The sequence below is a fragment of the Loxodonta africana genome, chromosome 8 (genome assembly GCF_030014295.1).
Source record: "Loxodonta africana isolate mLoxAfr1 chromosome 8, mLoxAfr1.hap2, whole genome shotgun sequence".
Classification (NCBI taxonomy): Eukaryota; Metazoa; Chordata; class Mammalia; order Proboscidea; family Elephantidae; genus Loxodonta; species Loxodonta africana.
The window spans coordinates 4,773,075-4,794,368 of NC_087349.1; the positions used below are offsets into that span (position 1 = coordinate 4,773,075).

A 21,294-nucleotide genomic window follows, 5' to 3' on the forward strand; every position below is an offset into this window, starting at 1 on the left:
CTGAATATGTATTCTTCCGACATGTTTACTGTTTTCCGTAAACCGCGATATCCTTTAACATTTCAGAAACGTGACTTCTGTAATATGTCTCCTCTGCTGGTATATTATTGATAGCATACACTAGAGTTGTAGATTCTGAGAAAACTTCATATTAAAGCAACTGTGTATTCCCAGGAGACAATATTTGGTATGTCAATCAGTGCTTTTATTAATTCCTGGAATTTTTCGTAGGAAAGTCTTTTGGCCGGTTTTTTCAGTATTCCTCAGCTCTCCATGGTTTTACTTTTGTTCATTTCATGACCTAAAAGTGAAATATTAGAAATTTATAAAGCTCAAGTAGTGTAATAAGGTAATAAAATTTGGCCCATTTACAAGTATTGCTGATAAATTGTGTGTGGGGGAAGGGATGAGTAGAGAGGGCTGAGGGCATTCTTTTAAATATGTTAACATTTCTCTCAGCTATTTTTGATGCTTTAGTAGATATTTATATCCCTGTTCTCGTACCTCAAATTATGTTAAATTACCTCTCTTTTTTAAATGCTGAAATGTCAACAGCTGTGGAGGGCTTCAGATTTGACTGCTTGCAAGCCAGGCTAGCTGCCACAGTTTCATGGATGCTGGTAGAAGACACGAGACTTCTGGGTCAGAGATGAAGGACAGCCTGTTGCTCCCAGCAGTGGCAGTAGCTGGAGGATCCGCATGTTTGCGTCTCCTTGGGCCTCAGCTTCCACAGGATACTGTTAGGGCAGTCGTGTGACACTTGCACACGCAGTGGGCTGCGTGACAGACAAGGACCTTTTGGTTCTTTTTTTTTTTTTTTAAATGATGAGACATCAGTGCCCTGGGAAGAGGGGAGATTATCTTTATTACACTGGGGAGTAAGTGTGCCTTGCCTTTGCTCCAGAGGTGACGCTATCTCTGTCTTCCAAACCACCTTGGAGAGAGAGTCTGGAGCTCACAAGACAGGCAGACACCTGAGACACCATGGAGAAGGGCCTCCCACAGCATCTACTCTCCTCTGTTCTCTCTAGGCTCCTGGTGAGTTTTCACATGAGCCGTCCACGCTGTCAGCCACCCTGGTTAATCAGATTGACAGAAGTTCAGACCGTCTACTCAGTTTGTCTCACAGAATGTTATGGAAGTGGCTACTGACAATACTGCAGGGGCAGGATGAGGCCAGCGTGAGCCAGGCCGTTAGTAACAGCCCAGGAGTCAGAAACACAACAAGGTTCATTGAGGCGAACACTGGCCAGGGCTGTGTGAATGGTCTTGAACTTTCTCCTGGAGCAGAGGCATCTGTTCTGTGTTCTTTCCACCTCTGCGTGGGGATGCTGAGTCTGAACAGCTGTGTCTGCCCCCTGGGGGTCAATGAACTGGGTCCAGCTGTGTAAACTGAGAGCCGCATGGGCTGGCAACTCCTCAGGTGGCAGAGTGGAGTGCGAGTTTCCCCGGAGGGAAGCATACTTCCCTATGTAAAGCTGTGGTGCCACTGGAGCAGGCTAGCTGGCCCTTGAACGTATCATCTCTACTTGATGAGCAAGACTTGTTGGCCCTTCCTGTCTTGACCACCGTTGAGTTTATGGGTTGATCCTCCCCTACCGGGAATATTTGGCCAGAGTCATAGGTCTCCATGGTCAGGCATTTAGCTCCAATAAGAGCCCAGCACAAGCTCATGGCTGCTTTTAAAGGGATAGCCCCGCCCCAACCCCTGTGTCCTGGAGGCGGTGCATCCAAACTCCATGGGACATCCCTGGTTGGAGGCTGCTCCAGTTGCTAAAATCCCAGTCACAGGGATGTGTAACTCCAAGAGGTCATTAGGGCTGCGGCCCCCAAGGGTGGTGAGCAGATGGTTTCTAGTAGGGCCTGTCTAGGCTGCACTCTGAGATTGCTGGTTTGTAGATGAGGTGATACCAAGACCCAGGGAAAATGCCCACGTGAGGCCCATCCCATCTCCACCACCCAGAGTCCAGTAAGGCTCTACGCCTCCTTTTTGGTGACAGGGGCTGAAGAAACATGAGCTTTACTGCCAGAGTGATTGAGCATAGGTCTGCCACACTGCCCAGAAAGTTTACCTGAGAAGGCCCGTGTGTACTGTCAGGGCTTCTCAGGGGACAGGGGCAGATGGCAGTCAGGGCTGGAGAGTGAGGCTCTGACTTGCTAACCTGCAGTATATCGGCCACAGAGGGAAAACATCGGGTGTCGAGGCACTGAATCCTGACACCACCCCCCTCCCTTGCAGATAGCCGAAGAGTTTAGCATCCCCTGGGGGAGTGCCTGAGGGCTTTGCACAAGACTATAAACTAGTTGGGTACTTGTGGGATAGGGAGGAAGCTGTCCCAGATGTCCACTACCACATGCCCAGGCAGCTGGTCTGTGGCTTCCTGGCTGGATCATCTGCACTGGCCCTACTGGGACAGGGAATCACAGGAACCTGCACTGGCCCTCCTGGAACAGGGAAGTTCAAGATCACCTGCACTGGCCCTCCTGGAACAGGGAAGTACAGCATGTAGCCTGCGATCCCTCCTGTATGTTCAGATGAAAAGGTACTGACAGCAGTACTGGGAAGAGGCAATGAGGTTGCAGCACGTGCACTGGTCAGCACCCCTGTGCTTTTGCCTGGCTTGTGACTTCCTCTGTTCTACTGTCCATATGACCCCACCTGTGTTCTGTCTTCTGGAAGTTTCCAGAGTTTTGAGTCACTGATGTTGTTTTCTTTTAAATTTTCGTATGCCAGGATTGATACCTCAGAGTGACCCTAAGGAGGAAGCAAGTCTATTCTGTGTACCTGACTGATGGATCCATCTGGAAAGTTCTCCCTCCTTGGCATTGAGGACCTTCCTGTGTTCTGGGTTTCCCTTTACTCATGGTGCTTTCGTGGTCTTGTCTAACTCCTTTAAAGTTCTCTTGTGGTAATTCTGGTTACTCATGAGGGCCTCATGTTGGCATTCGTTTGTCAGATAGCACTGAGCATCTATTATATGGCATCGAGGCCACGGTAGTGAACACAGCAGGTGGGGATTGCTGTACTCTGGGCCAGATGTCGTGCTGAGCATGACCTACTTAATCTTCACGAGATAACACCCCCTCCGCACTCCAGCTCTGACATCCTGTGTTGGGTAACCACTTCACCCTTCCCTGGCTCTGACACCTCACTGTGGGCCATTGTGCCCCACAACAGGCACACACACACACGTACACCTGCCATATGCCCACACACACAGAGAGACACACATGGACATGCCTGCGTTGCTCCTGCCCACCTCATCTTTAGGACTGAGTTGTTCATGAAGGGAAAAGGAAGTGGGTAATACACAGATACACAGACACAGACACAATAAAGGCATGGTGAGGCACTTCACTGAGTGCAAAAGAGAATGTTTCCTTCTCGTTTATTGAGGTCTTCATTTAAGCCACGGTGTGGCCATCTTCTAGGAGCCACACAACAGGAAGCTTGCGTTGTTCTTGAGGGACAAGTGACAAGTCCACTCGGGTGCCGACGGCAGTGAATGGAGTAAGTGGGCATTCCCACTGTTGAGATGCAGAGAAGGCCAGTTCCTTTAAATGATATCACTGTTTGGCAGCTTTTATATGAGGACCCTCAGTGAACAGGCACTAAAGATAAACATTGTTAATACTAAAAAAGGAGTTCTTGGAAACTAGTGAAAGTGTCCCCAGAGGGGAACTGGTTGGTAGGGGGCCAGGGATGAGAGAGAGACTTAGCTTTCTACTCTGTATCATCTTGTACCCTTTAATGTTAATACCAATAACTTGCATTATCTAGTCAATAAATAAAATTATTTAGGAACAAGTCCTTAGAATTTTAATCAATTGGAAACAATTCTGGGTTACCTCCAAGAGCCTTTCCAGCTCTAAGAACTGATTACTTATTTGTGTTCTAAGGAAGCATGTGCACACGTACCCACCCCCCCCCCACACAAGGCTTATATAGAGTGAATTTGTCACAAAATTGAACGTAAAATTCTAAGTAGTTTACTACACTGCAAACCATGTATTTTTCTTGGAATATTCTAGTTAAATTTTCTTATTCTAGATTCTCGAAAGTTTGGCCCCACCAAAGGCATAGCAGACAAAATATTTAACAAACGAAAGAAAAAAATTTGTACCAGAAATCTTCATAGAGCCAGCTAACAGATATTTCATGAATTCCCACTGCAGATCTGTCTTCATAGAAAAAACAAAAAAACAAATCTTGGTCCTAAGATCTTCACCAAAAGTAATGTGAGCGCTTTAGTTTAGGATTAAGTATCCAATGCCAACTGCTTAATGAATTTTGGACAAGGGTGAACGGACTAGAAAAGAAAATCAGACATCTCACAGCTGGCTGACTGCGGCCCAATTCTGAACATAATAGCTTAGATAATACACTTGCTTTCAAAAGTATTAGAAGCCTGTTACTAGGTTCTCACAAAAATTACATCTTCATTTCTGCCTTAAGGATTTAAATATGTATTTTAAAAATATTTTTCCTAAGAGGAAAAACCTTGAGTTGTATCTCTAAATTAAAGGACATATTTAATAGTTTTAAACAACTACCCTCAGAAAAGTAAAATTATAGTTATATGCAGCTATGTATCTATTAATAGAGAAAATAAAAAAGCCAAGCCCTGTGCCATGAATTCTGACTCACAGCAACCCAATAGGACAAAGTAGAACAGTCTCATAGGGTTTCCAAGGAGCGGCTGGTGGATTCAAACTGCTGACCTTTGGTTAGTAGCAGAATAATAGGACATGTGAAAAATGTGCAACGACGATGTAAATTGCATGTGAGAGAAACACTCTTGGATTTGTTATGGCCATATTTATGGGTCGGGCCCATTGTCCTCATTGTGGTCTCCCCCAGGCATGGAGCAGATTGCTGTGCCCTTGAGCTGTGCCATCCTCGTGATTAGAAGTTAAAACATTTTGCAGGTCACTTGGTGTTATTGCTAACAGTGGGGTGTGTGAGGAGATTCCTGTTAAATAGGAGCCCTGGATTGATGCCAGTACATGGAATTTCCCCATTCTCCAATTCTTTTAAATTACTTAGTTTTAAACTTGAGTCAGTTTTATAATTTTATTCAGATTTCATTTCTAATTTATTCAGGACAGCTGGTGGTAGTCACACTCCAGACGAAGTGAAAGTCGGCTTGTCTCAAGAACCTTAGTATTACATTTAGAGTTGTGAGATGCTTGGAACATCAGAGTCATATGGAATCAAGATGGACTGAGGGTTTAAAAACGTGTTAATTCCAACACCTGAGCCACAGACCCAACTGTTCTTCACTTAGTCCATAGCTCCATCTCTACAGATAGATACTGGCTCTTCTGGCTTGAACACCCATCTCTCTTAACTTTCCTATTTGAATTTTTCTTCCCTATTTCTTTGTCCTTCCCCCCCGCCTCCTTTTTTTCTTTTTAGGAGATATCCTAAATATATCTTTATAATTTAGCCTTTTATCAGTGTTTAGTTAGTTTACTTTTTATTTATATGTTTGTTCTCCCCTCCCTGCTTCCCTCCCTTCCGCTTGTAATATCCTCAGATTTCTCAGGATACTCATTAATGTAATTCTCCTTTGATCCCCACATATCTTCATGAGGTGGTGTTTTTGTAATTCATTGATCTGTTTCTTAGTTATCTTCAAGTATCTATGGACCCTGATGACTGTTTATATTTAGCAGTGGAAGGCATCCCTGAGTGGTCTGGTCTGGTCCCACTGCTGTGTGGGCTTAAGTATCCATAGGGATCCTTCCATGAGTTCTTCCATGAGCGAGCAGACAAGTAGAATGTTCAGAGAATAGATGGTCAGGCTCCAGACCACATACATTTGCAAATAAGGACTTGACTCTGGGGGTGGAATCTTTTCAAATGCCATCCTTATGGTTAGAAGTTAAGACGCTTTGCAGGACACTGAGTTATTACTGCTAAGAGCAGGGTGTGTGAGGAGATTCCTGTTAAATAGAAGCCCTGGATAGGATGCCAGTACATGGAATTTCCCCATTCTCCAATTCTTCTAAATAACTTAGTTTTAAATTTCAATCAATTTTATAATTTTATTCAGATTTAATTTCTAATTTATCCAAGACAGCTGTTAGTAGTCATACATGGAGAATTGGGTGGGAACTTAACTCAGTAGGTTTATACCAGTTTTGGTGACACTTTCGGGATAGACTACATGAGTTAATTTAGTCCTGAGGGCATACGTGCCAGCCCAGACATACGCCTCTTTATTTCTCTTACACAACCTTTTGTTAATCACCTGCCTCCCACTGGGCTCTGGACTCTTCCAGGGCAGGTATGATGTTTCTCTCTCTCATGTCATCAGGCCAAGCACATAAAAGAATGATATATTTATTGGATAAACAACAGATGAGGGAATGGAGACTCAGAAGCTGACTTTGGAGAGCTGCAGATGGCTTTTGAGTGCGTGTATTTTTTTTATTTGTTGAGTGCTGCAGATAGCACCGTCTTCCAGCCGAAATGGAACTCAAGCCCAGCTCCATATCTGGGTCTGCTCCTTGCTATACACACAATCAGTGAGAAAGTGTGATTTTAGGAGAGGTGTCATCCATTGTTATTTTGCGGTTATTTAGGTTTTTTGACCTTGTGAAACTTTCCCCCTGGCAGTCAAAAATAAGGACCAGGTGTGTGATTTTCTTTTTTACTATTAGTTCCTAACACAGGTGTTACTACTTCCTTTGTTTCTCCCCTTCTCCCCCCTCCCTACCCAATGGTACCCAAGAATCCATTATTGTTGTGTTGAGTAATATACTTAATCTAGGGATGGGCTTGTTGTTAGGCGCCATCATGTCAGTTCTGACTTACAGCAGCCCTGTGTACAACAGAACGAAACACTGCCCAGTCCTGTGCCATCCTTACAATTGTTGTTATGCTTGAGCCCATTGTTGCAGTCACTGTGTCAATCCATCTCATTGAGGGTCCTCCTCTTTTTTGCTGACCCTCTTCTTTACCAAGCATGATGCCCTTCTCCAGGGGCTGGTCCCTCCTGATAACATGTCCAAAGTATGTGAGACGTAGTCTCACCATCCTCTCTTCTAAGGAGCATTCTGGTTGTACTTCTTCCAAGACAGATTAGTTCTTTTGGCAGTCCATGGTATATTCAGTATTCCTCGCCAACACCACAGTTCAAAGGTGTCAATTCTTCTTCGGTCTTCCTTATTCCTAGTCCAGCTTTCACATGCATGTGAGGGAGCTGAAAATACCATGGCTTGGGTCAGGTGTACCTTAGTCCTTAAAGTGACATCTTTGCTGTTTAGCATATTAAAGAGGTCTTTTGCAGCAGATTTGCGAATTCAATATCTATGGGTTTGTGAGCAGTGCCTTTCTGTTCTATAATTGCCATTAAGCTTTGTCACGCCTCTCTTAACGCCCTCCCCGTATGTATGTATGTATTCCTCCATAATTATTCAGACTCATTTGAGCTTCTGTTATATGTACTTTTATCATGATCTTTTTTAAGTGTTCCCCATTTATTCAGTCAAAATCACCTTGCTGAAATTCCTGACTACAAATTTCCTTTTCCTCATAACTTTTTTCTTTCTCTAGGATTCTTTTTGTTTCTCCATCTATAAAAATTTTATGGGAAAAGAAAGGAGTCCTTGGACATGCGACCATGCCAATCCATCGTGTTTTTATTTTCACCTTCTCACTGATAGGCAGTCCACTGTTTGCATCTGGAAACTAGTTTTACTTCCTTATTTGTGTTGTTGACTTGAAGTTTTTATAGTCATACTCTCATGGTTTCATGCAATATGTACATTTTTTGCATTTGAGTAAAATCAAGTTTGACGCTGAGCTTTGTATTAGCTGATGTGGTGTGTTCACTGCTGATTTTAAATTGAAAATGTGATTAAGATTATTTTGCCGTGTATGTGGCGTAAAATAGTATATAATATGAAAATCCACAGTTACCTACGGCGAGTGTCTGCTCAGTAGTTGATGCAAGTAAAATTATTTTATGGGTTTTTTTGGAAAAGTTTTAGCGTTCATAAGGGCCCCTTGTACGAAGCAAGGTGCCTTTGTGTGAGGTGACGTTTGTTTCTACTGTTGCTTTTAGCTTGTTTCTAGTAGATTTTATTGCGCTTCTACTTTGTCCCATTTTGTGCAAGCCTCTTTGTGGACACAAAAGAAACCCTGGATACTTGTTCTTGAGGAGCTTTCTCTTTTTCTGTGGATTCTTAGGGCATATTTTTCTTTCAAATTTCAGCCTTCCTAAAATAGAGTGAGTCCTACAATCAAAAGCCATGCTTGTTGCTGTGGAGTCAGTTATGACTCCTGTGACCCCACATGTGGGAGAGTAGAACTGCCCCGTAGGGTTTTCTTGGCTGTAATCTTTAGGGGGAACCCTAGTGGCATAGTGGTTAAGTGCTACGGCTGCCAACCAAAGGGTCGGCAGTTCAAATCCACCAGGCGCTCCTTGGAAACTCTATGGGGCAGTTCTACTCTGTCCTATAGGGTCGCTATGAGTCGGAATCGACTTGACAGCAGTGGGTTTGGGTTTTTTTTTTGGTAGCTGGGTGCAAGCTGTTTGCACCACCAGGGACCACATGTCCTGTAAAGGACCCTGCAGTTGCTGTCTGCCAGGTGCCAGTCATGACCTAACCCTAAAACCTGTTGCCGTCAAATCAATTCCGACTCATAGCAACCCTGTAGCAACCTAGTCATGTGCAAAAGCATTCTGGTAATTTCTGGCTTAGATTTGATAAAACATAAAAAAAAAAACATAGCATTCCTTTAAAAAAAAAATCAAAATAATCTCCTCAGTATATGTTCTAGAAGGTTGGTACCAAAACTAATTGCTGTCAAATTGGTTCCGACTCATAGTGACCCTACGGGACAGAGTAGAAGTGCCTGATAGGGTTTCCAAGGAGTGGTTGGTGAGTTTGAACTGCTGACCTTTTGGTTAGCAGCTTAGTTCTTAACCAGTGTGCCAGCTGAGCTCCAAATACCTGGTAGGAGGGAAAGATAACAGTTAAAAAAAGCAAATTAGTAATCAGGAAAATTTAAGACATTCGGGTAACAGGTCTTCTAAATACTAAAATCTCCACCAAAATTGCCTTTTTCCCAGGATGCTTTAATTCCCCATGTATTCTCTGCTTCACAGAAGGTATGCAGGCTTCCTTTTATTCTGCTGGAAACTCAGGGGTTGCTAGTGGGTTACTGGGAATCTTCTGCCTATCTTTTCTGGAGTTATAGTTTTTTTCTAAACCAAACACATAGACCTTTGGTGGTTTGCATTAGGCACAGTCCTAAGGAGGAGACAGCATAGGATGGGGGTGGGGGACACCTAGAGGCTACGACACCCTGAAGCTGGGGTGTGAGCAAGTCTTGCCCTGGATCTTATGGGTCTTTGTTCTGCCACTTGGTACAGTAATCCCCCCGCCTTATCTGCGGTTTCTATTTTACAGTTTCAGTTACCCAGGTCAACTGCGGTTTGAAATGTTAAATGGGTACGTAGTATGATGAAATCTCACACCGCCCTGCTCCGTCATCCACATAAATTTTATTATAGTATATTGTTGTAAGCGTTCTGTTTTCTTGCTGATCTCTTACTTTTCCTATTTATAAATTAAACTTTATCCTAGGTGTGTATGTATGGGACAAAGCATGGTATACACAGGGTTCGGTACTATCCGAGGTTTCAGGCATCCACAGAGGTCTTGGAAGGCATATCCTTCGGGTAAGAGGAGACGACCGTAATGGGCCCCAGGAAAGACACTGCTTCTCACATCTTAGTCTTTCCTTCAGCAAAATGGAAAAAGTAATAGGATTTGCTCCATAGTTTCTAGGAATTAAATAAAGTAGTGCATGTAAAATAGTTTGATTTTTAATTAAAATTAAAAAAAAATTCTTCCATGAATACGGAGCATCCCCATGGTATCTCACACTAGGGCTACCTCTATGAATGAGAAGGTGGAAATTCATGTCCCCATTGAGCTGCTTTTCTAGTGGGGAGAATCTAAGTGCTTGATACATAGTGAGCACTCAGTAAACATCATCCTACTGTGTAAGAAGTTACTATGTAACATGTAGCTTGAGTACCAGTATTCCTGATCGTATTATACTGATAACATACTTTATTGCTCTCTCCGGACTGACAGTACCCGAGACGGGAGGGATCTAGTATCTCTTCGCACTTCCAGCTGCGGTGCTGCCTTCATCCTCCTCCGAGTCCCTGACAGCTTGCTGTGCTGCCACTTAGTATTCAGATGCCAACGGATGAGGTCTCTGGCTTTTATACCGGGGAGCAGATGTAACCTGTCTTCATTAGATTTCGCTCATAATCTTATTCTCCAGTACTTTCTAGCTTCTCTGAGGAATCTGTAACTTTAGGAGCCCTGACTGCTGGCTCGTAACTTGAAGAGCACGAGTGATTTAAACAATAATGTGGAGAATGATTCCATGTTAATTTACTGTGTCAAGTCTCAAGCAGACATTCAGAGACTTGAACACTTTTACCCAGAACACTTTGACACGGCAGTGAGCAACATGGCTAAACGCAGACACATCAAAATTGAGATTCAGAAAGGATCAGTTATCTGAGTGTTTTAAAATCTCCAGCGGAAAACACCAGGGCGAGGAAGCTGGTGGTCATTATTTAAAATGGCCTGAACTGGGTTTCACTCTGTGGCTGCCGCCTCTCTCTTCTGCCATGACCTCTTTTTCCCACTCTCCCTGTGGACACCTTGGCCTCTCCGCACCTTTCCCAGGCCCCGGTATTGGCCGTGTTGTCTAGTGTTTCTCTGCTATAGCAAGGCCCTGCCTCCTACCCTTCAGACGCTGCTAGAATGACTGCTGGGACACCTTGGGGAGATTTATGGTCCCTCCCCCTCAGTGTATCCTCATTGTATTTGGCACAACAGGTATTGTTATGGATTGAGTTGTGTCCCCCGCCCAAAATATGTGTTGGAATCCTAACTCCTGTACCTGTGGATGTGACCTTATTTGGGAATAGGATTCCCTTTGTTATGTTAATGAGGCTATATCAGTGTAGGGTGTGTTTTAAGCTAGTCGCTTTTGAGATTCAAACCAGCAGATTAGGCATAGAAGAAAGCAAGTACAAATGGGGGGGGGGCGGGATAAGTGCCACCTGGAGATCCCAAAGGAACCCCAAGAACCCTAGCGAAGCCTAGACAAGGATTTTCCCCTGGAGTGGGCAGAGAGCACCTTCCCCTAGGCCGGTGCCCTGCAGTCAGCTTCTAGCCTCCTAAACTGTAAGAAAATAAATTTCTGCTTGTGAAAGCCACCCACCTGTGGTATTTCTGTTACAGCAGCACTAAGAGACTGAGACCCTGGTGTTTTGCTTGATCTGTTGTTCTTCACGCCATATTTGAGGGGCCTTGTCTCCAGCTCTACTCTGTCCTATAGGGTCGCTATGAGTCGGAATTGACTAGACGGCAGTGGGTTTGTCTCCTATGTTCTTAAATGGATCCGTAGCACTAATGTCATCAGCCTTTTAATGAACTCCCAGGAACACAGTGGCATTTAAATATCTATAAACATTCATTTCTGTTAGAAAAGCAGAGGACGTATGATCCCTCTCTGTTAAGGCCTAGGATCTTTCTTCCTGGGCGTTTAATTCCACAGGCTTTCATGGATTTATTGATAAACCTCTTGACAACTCACAAATGCTCATGGTGTTGGTGTGAAGTAACAGCAGGGGGTGGCTTGAATACTGATTTTCATGGTGTCCATGTTGCTGATAATTATAACCTGCTCTGTTATTTAAAAAAAAAAAAAAAAATTTTTTTTTTTTTTTACTGTTATTTTATGGACCACGAAGAGAGAAAAAACACTGCCAGTTAATCTGACACGGTACTAAGGTACCATCACTTCTAAAACACGTGTGAATGCGTCCTAACGTGTATTTTAGAGAAGCTGAAGTGTGCACAAGTCTTCCTTTTTAAGTCAGTGAAGTATTAAAGACTGCATCTTCCAAAGGAGATTTGAGCAGTCCCCAAGGAACAGCGTGAAAGCCTGGTTTGCAGTCGCTCCCCGTTTCTTCATCTACCTTTCGGTGGATGTCTGATGAGCAGTGATGTCATCAAATGCTGGAGAACTAACTGGGAGATGCAGCCCTGGACACAGGATCTGGGCTGACGGGCCACATAGGCTGCCGTGTGGTCCTAAGAATAACCCACAGGCAAGTATCGGAAGTGTTAAGTGGAGAGCTGATCACTCACCTGTTATTTATTCGTAATAGTCGTGGGTCTCATCGTGTTTGGAAAACTTTGTATTGAGGACATTTTGTGGGAAATACTACAGGCCGCCGGCATAGGGCCTGGGAGCTGAAGCCAACAGAGCGCGTCTGGAACCAGCTCGTGCTGCTGCAGAGCCTGCGATTCCCAGGGGCAGGGTTAGCTGTGAGGGCTTCAGCTAGCTCACTGCCGTCCACCTGTTGGCGGAGATAAGAAAGCCCTGGTGACCTTTACTTGCTTTTTACCTGCTCTGATGTGGCAGCTTCTGTAGTCAATTTGTAGTAACACTGAGGTCGTAAAGGGCCGTCTGGACGGAACTGAAGGCCTGTGACTTTCGTGGAGCAAGCAGTGGCCTTGTGGGCTAGAGCCCCACGGTCTGGTGTCCCCTCGGCCCCTGGCTGCCATCTCTCTGGGCCTTGGGTTCTTTTGACGATGCCGTTTGAAATAGATATCAAGGCCCTCCCTCCTCCTGGCTTCTGTGAGTTAGTGTGATGCTCTTAAACCAACAACTTGACTTCTGAATTTTAAAAATTGTTTAAAGAAAGGGGTGTACAATTCTCTAGAACTGGAGAGAGAGAGAATATCCATCCACCCTCCCCTCCCCGACTGCACGCATAAACACAAACGCATGCGCGCACACACATTGTGAAACAAAGGGATATCACTTCCTGCCTCTTGTCGAGGATACTGTCTTTGTAATGAGAAGTAACTGCATCAGTAGCTGAGGTGAAAGTTCTGCTGCAGATAATTTAACTTAACTGCTTAAAAAATTATTTTAAAATTAGTAAATGCTGAGATCAGGAATGCTGTTTCCAATCCCACAGTTATCTCAGATCTCTGGCCTATTCCCATTACTACTACCCTTGGACCCATGCAGCCGCAGCCAAATTCGCCTCTTTTTCTGTCCTTGAACCTGTGAGACTGGCTCTGGCCTCAGGGCCTTGGCACTTGCCGTTCCTCTTCCTGCAGAAGGCCCAGGGCTTGGAGCCTCACTTCCTACTCAGTGTCACCTCCTCAGAGAGTCTGTCTGCCTGTCTGTCCTGTAACTCCCTGCTTTTCTATTTCCCTGCTTTGTTTTTTCCCTTTGCACTTACTGTTGTCTGTGTTACTATAAATTTCATTTATCTTCAATGTTTTCTTCTCAGACACATTGCTGTATCCCCAATGCCTAGAACAGTTCCAGGCGCATAGACGGCCCTCAGTAAATCTTGGTGACTTAATTAACCTGGAAAGACACTTGAGCAGAAGTCGAGTTATGAAGCATTGTATACGTGGTAATGTTGGCTTTCCCTACAGAGCCAGAACAGTTCTACTTTAAAATTTAAATCTTTGATTGGATAAAACAAATAAGTGGCAAAGCTATACTAGCTTCCAGGTATATTACAGAAGTTAGTTTCTGGGATTAAGCATCACAACTGACGTAGTCAGCAGAGTTTTTCCTCCCAAGCAAGCAAAAGAAAGTTTGGATATATTCATTTTTTTTACCCCTTGGTGCAGCCCTCTTTCTTTCTATTGGATCATTTCATTCTGTGTCTCTGTACAATACGGGAATTGATTACATCACGAGACACCGAAATCTGTTTCAGGTCAAATATTGCAAAGTCCAAGTAGCTCTCCTAAATTTTGTTGTTGTTCTATGAGAATTTAAAAAGTATAATGATTATCAAAACTTCGTTTACATAAAGTCAAGAACTAGAGAACTGTACTTCTCTACTAAGGTTACCAGACTTATAGGGATCTCCAGGCTTATCAAGGAGTCCTGTTGGTGCAGTGGTTAAGCACTCAACTGCTAACCGAAAGGTCAATGGTTCAAACCCACCAGCCACTCCGTAGGAAAAAGGTGCGGCAGTCTGATTCTGTAAAGATTACAGTCTTGGAAACCCCATGGAGGTCCTACAGCGTCGCTGAGTCAGAATCAGCTCGACAGCAGTGGATTTCGGAGCGTTATCATCATTCTCTTTCAAGGTCCGTGGTGTGTAAGAGAGGCTGTGCCCTCCCACTGATTGCTTGGTCCTCAAGGGAATTGCCAGCCAGTTGCTAGCTTGGAATTGGCTCTTTGGGCCAGTGGTTCACAGTGGAAGTTTGCCAGTGCCTGTCAGCTTGCCTGTTCACGGTACTCCCTAGCATTCCGGTCTGCTTTCTTTAAAGGCGTACGAAGAGGTGACGTTATAGCGAGGCCCGTGGACGTGTGTCCAGGATGTCAGTACCCTCTGTTCAATGTGTCATACCATGAAAAAAGAGAGGGGCAGTGTCTTAGTCATCTAGTGCTGCTATAACGGAAATGCCACAAATGGATGGCTTCAACAATCAGAAGTTTATTCTCTCACAGTCTAAAAAACCCACTGCCAACGAGTCGATTCCAACTCATAGTGACCCGATAGGACAGAGTAGGCCTGCCCCATAGAGTTTCTAAGGAGTGCCTGGCGGATTTGAACTGCCTACCTCTTGGTTAGTAGCCGTAGCACTTAACCTCTACGCCACCAGGGTTTCCATCTCACAGTCTAGTAGGCTAGAAGTCTAAATTGAGGGCGTCAGCTCCAGAGGAAGGCTTTTACTCTCTGTTGGCTCTGGAGGAATGTCCTCGTCACCAACCTTCCCCTGGACTAGGAGCTTCTCAACACAGGAACCCCAGGTCCAAAAGACAAGCTCTGCTCCTGGCGCTTCTCTCTTGGTCGTATGAGGTCCTGTCTTCTCACGTCTCTCTTTTATCTCATAGAAGATTGGCTCAAGACACAATCCAACCTTGTAGATTGAGTGCTGCCTCGTTAATGTAACTGCTGCCTATCCCACCTCATTAACATCATAGAGGTAGGATTTACAACACATAGGAAAATCACATCAGATGACAAAATGGTGGACAATCACACAACACGAGGAATCACGGCCTAGCCAAATTGACACATATTTTGGGGGGTCACAATTCAATGCATGATGGGCAGCCACTGCCGTTCAACAGACACTGCTCAGTGTTTTCCCACATTCGTGTGCTCCTCCTGCCTGTTGGCCCAGAACATTTCCAGGTGTGTGTAGGGGTGGAGCTCTGGTGGTGCAGTGGTTAAGAGCTATGGTTGCTAACCACCAAAAAAACCAAACCAAACCCAGTGCCGTCGAGTCGATTCCGACTCATAGCGACCCCACAGGACAGAGTAGAACTGCCCCATAGAGTTTCCAAGGAGCGCCTGGTGGATTCGAACTGCCGACCCTTTGGTTAGCAGCTGTAGCACTTAACCACTATGCCACCAGGGTTTCCGCTGCTAACCAAGAGGTCGGCAATTCAAATCTGCCAGCCACTCCTTTGAAACCCTGTGGGGTAGTGCTCTGTGCCCTGTATGGTCACTATGAGCTGTAATTGACTCGATGACAATGGGTTTGGTTTTTGATTTTTGGCTGGGGTAGAAAGTGGGGAGTTCGGATGGAAGCCTTCCAGGCATTTACAGCATTTTTGCTTATTAACTAGCCCTGGTAAGTCTTTGGACTGTTCTTTGTTTAGTTGGGTTTTCCTTTGAGAATCAATATCTGACTTTATAATGAATGTCATGGAAAGAAATGGAATTCCGTTTCTAGCTATTTAGATCTGGACCTTACACTTAATTTAAGTGAGGGGCATTTATGTTGAATCTCTCGTGGTTATTTTTTTATAAATATGAAACCTAATGAAGATTGTGTTCTGTTCCTATAGGATGTGATGCCATTAGAAACAAATTGAAGTCTTAGAGATTAATTGGAATTCTTAACCACTGCACCACCAGGGTGTCCAGACATACAGCACTCTGAAATTGTGATGATTGTGTGCATGTGAGTTTTGTTTAATTTGGGGAGTAGCTATCTTAGTGGGACAGGTCCATAGCTGTTATTAGTGGGAGGAATTGGATACCAAGTTAATCAGTTTTAATGTTTTACACCGTTTTCAATGTTTTACAACATTCTGTTAGCTGTTGATGAAGAGAAATGTTCTATATGTGAGAAGTGTAAAAATACTGATAGAATTAGAAATTGCAACATGAGTAACTTCTTCAATTGTGACACTGTTTTATAATAGTCTTAGCCCATGCTCTTAAGAACAAATGTTCTCTCAGCACTCTAACCCATTTCAGTGAAGAAAAAACCCTTCATCCTGTTTTCTAGAGGAGAATTCTATTATAAGTCACTTTCCCTTGCTTCTTTGGGTATAACCCATTGCTGTTGTCGATTCTGATCCTATAATGACCCTACAGGACAAGGTAGAACTGCCCTAGAGGGTTTCCAATGCTGTAATCTTTATAGAATGGCTGGTGGGTTCAAACTACTGCCCTTTTGGTTAGCACCTGAGTGCTTAACCACTGTGCCACCAGGACTCCTTTTTTTGAGGGGTATAGTAGGGTTTCTTTTTTTTAGGTTAGTCTCCTATAACTTTTAAGTCTACCCAGTCCAGTTAGCGTAAAAGGCTCTATAATTTTGGGAAGGAAGGAATGCTAGTGATACACAGGTTACCTGCTGTTAGCTTTTAATCCGAAATCCAGATAACCTGTGTGTTCTTTTAGCGGTCTGTGTTATATCCCAAAGTGGGACTATTTCTTTTCCCTTTTTATCAGTAGAAACTCTTTTATTTTACTTATTGTTAATCGATCATATCTTTGATTATACCAGCACAGGGTACCAGATTCATAGGATACAAAAGAGTAGGTGGTAAAAAGCCTTGCTCCCCTCCAGTTCTGTGCTCCACTTAACGGTTTTCCTCCTAGGGAGATGTTCTTGGCCTGTGGGAAAAACAAAGGAGCCATGGTGGTGCAGTGGTTAAGCACCCAGCTGCTAATTCAAAGGTTGGTGGTTCGAACCCACCCTATGGCTCCACAGGAGAGAGACCTGGCAATCTGCGCCCATAAAGATTACAGCCTGTCACTTGGGGTTCACTGAGTCAGAATTGACTCCATGTTGCCCAACAACAACTTGCAAAAACATATGTATATGTTTTAAAAATTTTACGCAAATGGTACTGTAACATATCTGTTCTTTTGCACCTTGCTTTTTCTACTTTTACCTTGGAGATTGTTCAATACTGGGTAATATAGAACTGCTCCACTGTGTGTCACATAGCATTGTCCTGTCCATAGGCTTTTTATATTAAAAACAGCTTTGAATTTGCTTAACTAGTTTATATGTATATATGTCCTTTATATTAATATCGTGTATCAATTATATGTATTATTTAGATGAAAAAAACAAAACGAAATGAGCAGTAGCGGAGAAACCTGACCTGTTTACTTCACCTGGACCTGGGTGTGACTAAGGGCCACCAAGGTCTTATGATGGACCCCTGGTAGCGCAGTGGTTAATCGCTCAGCTGCTAACCAAAAGGTTGGCAGTTTGAACCTACCAGCTGCACCTTGGAAACCCCATGAGGCAGGTCTGCTCTGTCCTTTAGGTTCCCTACGAGTAGGAATTGACTCAGCGGCAGTGGGTAAGGTGTTATGTGCCAGAAAGCTTACCTGGGGGCTCTTGTTGTGAGCTGTCAAGTCGACTCTGTGACTCATAGCCGTCCACTGTGACGGAGCAGAACTTCCCTGCTGGGTTCCTAGGCTGTGATCTTTACAGGAGCAGATTGCCAGGTCTTTCTCCCACCTAGCTGCTGAGTGGGTTCTAACTGCCAACCTTTCGGTTGGCAGCTGAACACTTAACCGTTTAGCTGCCAGGGCTCCTTACCTCAGGCCTAATGTACGTTATGTCGTCTGTTGGTGCCAAAGTTCCACCTGTCATAGTGGAGGTTCCTCTAGATGCCTGCAGTGCCTTGAGATAAAGATGTCCACCTACCCTGGGTTTAGTAAGATTTCCCCCAGCGTGGGTTTAGCTCCTGGTATGGTGGACTGCATCTGTGTAATCACTTAGTTCACGATTGACCTTTCACTCAGCATACTGTCAAATCTTTTGATTTAAATCTTCATATTACCTCTTTTTAAAAATGAGCGAACAAAGACTTCTATTTTATCTGGAAGTACTTTGGTCCCAGATCCCTGGGTGGTGCAGATGGTGAACACCTAGGCTGCTAGCTGAAAGGCTGGAGGTTCACATCCACCCAGAGGCGCCTTGGAAGAAAGGACTGGTGACCTACTTCTGAAAAATCAGCCATTGAAAACCCCGTGGAGCACAGTTCTACTCTGACACACACGGGGTCGCCAGGAGTCAGAGCCTACTTGATGGCAACTGATGCTTTGGTATTCTCTGTAACTAACATCAAGAAAATAAGGCAGTTGGAAGTGCTTAGTAAACTCTGAAACTCCAGGTAAATATCAATTGTCTTCTCCTCTCAAACTCTAAAGGTCTCAGAGAACATGAGTGTGTTCTTTGAATATCTCCCAATTTACCTTAATCTGGACTTGCTTTCATTATGACTTTTGAGGAAGAAAAGGAAATCTCTTTACAGTCATCATTTGGTCATTCATAGTATTGTTATGTATGAACTTGAGGCCCACCTATCCCAAAACAGTTCTTACTACACCTAACCACGACCATGTAGTAGGTCACGGTGAGACCTTAGAAAGCTAGGGCCAACAAAAAACAAATGCTGGAAAAGTTGGAATGTAAATGGTACAACCACTGTGGAAAATGATATGGCACTTTATAAAAACTAAAAAGCTAGAGATAGAAATACCATACAATCCAGCAATTCCATTCCTAGGACATATGGCTAAGACGCATCTGATCAGGGTCTAATCTCTAAAATCTACAAGATACTGCAAAACTTAAACAACAAAAAGACAAATAGTCCAGTTAAAAAATGGGCAAAGGATATGAACAGACACTTCTCCAAAGAAGACGTTGAGGAGGCTAACAGACACACAAAATGCTTGTGATCACTGTCCATTAGAGAAATGTAAATCAAAACCACAATGAGATGCCATCTCACCCTGCATGAGTCAAAAAAACAGAAAATAACAAATGTTGGAGAGATTGTGGGGAGGTTAGAACTCTTAATTCACTGCTGGTGGGAACGCAAAATGGTACAACCACTATGGAAAACTTTAGGGTGCTTCCTTAAAAAGCTAGAAATAGAAATATCATACTACCCAGCAATCCCATTCCTAGGCATATCCCCTGAAGAATAAGAGCCCTGACATGAACAGATGTATGCACACCCATGTTCATTGCAGCATTATTCACAATAGCAAAAAGATGAAAACAAGTGCCCATCAACAGATGAATGGATAAACAAACTATGGTACATGTGGGGTCCTGGTGGTGTAGTGGTTTAACAGCTCAGCTGCTAGCTAACCAAAAGATCAGCAGTTCAAATCCACCAGTTGCTCCTTGGAAACCCTATGGGGCAGTTCGACTCTGTCTTGTAGGGTTCCTCTGAGTCGGAACTGACTCTATGGCAACGGGTAATAATGGTACATATACACAGTAGAATACTATGCAAGGAAAAGAGCAATGATGAATCCTTGAAACATCTTATGGCCTGGATGAATCTGTAGGACATTATGCTGAGCAAAACATCAATCACAAAAAGACGAATACTGTCTGAGACCGGTATCATAAAGTCAAGAAAGGTTTACATACAGAAAGAAATAATCTTTGGTAATCAGTGGGGGAGGGAGGTAGGGAATATCACAAACTAGATAGTAGACATGTGTTAACTTTGATGAAGGGAAAGGCAATACGCAATATAGGGGAAGGCAGCACAGCTTGACCAAGGCAAAGGAAGACGCTGAGAGGAACGCAGGGGGAAAAAAAGGGTAAACCCACTGCTGTCGAGTTGATTCCGACTCAGCAACCCTATAGAACAGAGTAGAGCTGCCCCATAGAGTTTCCAAGGAGCGCCTGGCGGATTTGAACTGCCGACCTTTATGATTAGCAGCCATAGCACTTAACCACTATGCCACCAGGGTTTTCCAAAAAAAAAGGGTAACCACAGTAAATACGTAAACAATGCTTTACAAGCAGATACATTGGTAGATGTGTATGCTGAATAGGGGAAGGAGGGAGTATAGGAGTATACCCACGTACGTATATAGGTTTGGCTGTGGATGTTTTTACATATTTGTATATACATTATGTACGTTCATATATACAATAGAGCATACAGGGGGCACAATCATAGAAGCCTCCTGGACACAACCAAACACCTTGCGGGGCCAAGTTGCTAGGGCTGAGGGCTGGGAACTGTGGTCTTGGGGGACATCTAGCTCAATTGGCATAACACAGTTCATAAAGAATATGTTCTACATCCAACTTTGGTGAGTAGGATCTGGGGTCTTAAAAGCTTGCAAGCGGCCATCTAAGATACACCTTTTGGTCTCATCCCATCCAGAGCAGAGAAGAATGAAGAAAACCAAAGACACAAGGGAACAATTAGTCCAAAGGGCTAATGGACCACGTGAGCCACAGCTCTGCCAGCCTGAGCCCAGAAGAACTAGATGGTGCCCAGCTACCACCACTGACTGCTCTGGCAGGGATCGCAATAGAGGTTCCTAGACAGAAAAAAAAGTGGGAGAAAAATGTAGAATAAAATTCAAATTCAGAAAAAAGACCAGGCTTACTGGTCTGACAGAGACTGGTGGAACCCGCGAGACTATGGGCCCTGGACACCCTTTTAACTCGGAACTGAAGCCACTCCTGAAGTTTATCTTTCAGGCAAATATTATGTAGATCTATGCAACAAACAATAACACCCGTGAAGAACCTGCCTCTTAGAACAATCAAGTATACGAGACCAAATGGTAACACCTGCCCAAAAGCAAAGAAGAGAAGGCAGGAGGGTGCAGGAAAACCGAAGAAATGGAAGTGGGGAAACTGAGGTGGAAAGGGGGAGAGTGCTGACACGTTGTCAGGATTGCAATCAATGTCATGAAACAATTTGTGTATAAATTGAATGGGAAACAGATTTGCTCTGTAAACTTTCACCGAAAGCACAATAAAATGTTTAAAAAAAAAAAAAAAATGAGGTCCCTTTACCCCTCCTGCAGCTGAAATGGGTTCTGTGCTTCTTGAGGCTGTTAAGGCTGAGGTGTGGGACACGGGCATATGTGGCCTTAGGATAAAAGCCAGGCCCTTCGTCTGGTTTAGTAGCAGGTGCCCAGCGTAGGGCTTCTGCCTTCAGGAAGT

The 21,294-nt window shown here is 44.0% G+C and overlaps 1 protein-coding gene across 12 annotated transcripts in view; it reads left to right on the plus strand.

Moving 5' to 3' along the window:
• Positions 1 to 21,294, plus strand: part of TPK1 (thiamin pyrophosphokinase 1) — a 322,900-nt gene that overhangs the window by 18,510 nt on the left and 283,096 nt on the right. For 7 of the 12 annotated variants that reach the window (XR_010322561.1, XM_064289603.1, XM_064289597.1 and 4 more), the window contains one exon: positions 20,501 to 20,656. The exons of 4 other annotated variants lie outside the window; for them this stretch is intronic. Coding sequence is in view for 7 of the 8 variants with exons in the window: in XM_064289597.1 (XP_064145667.1) it covers positions 20,501 to 20,656 (156 nt within the window). In the remaining variant the exon portion in view is untranslated. Of the gene's footprint in view, positions 1 to 15,895; positions 16,012 to 20,500; positions 20,657 to 21,294 lie in introns of all 12 variants that reach the window. One more of the 12 variants, XM_064289599.1, reaches the window with a different exon arrangement.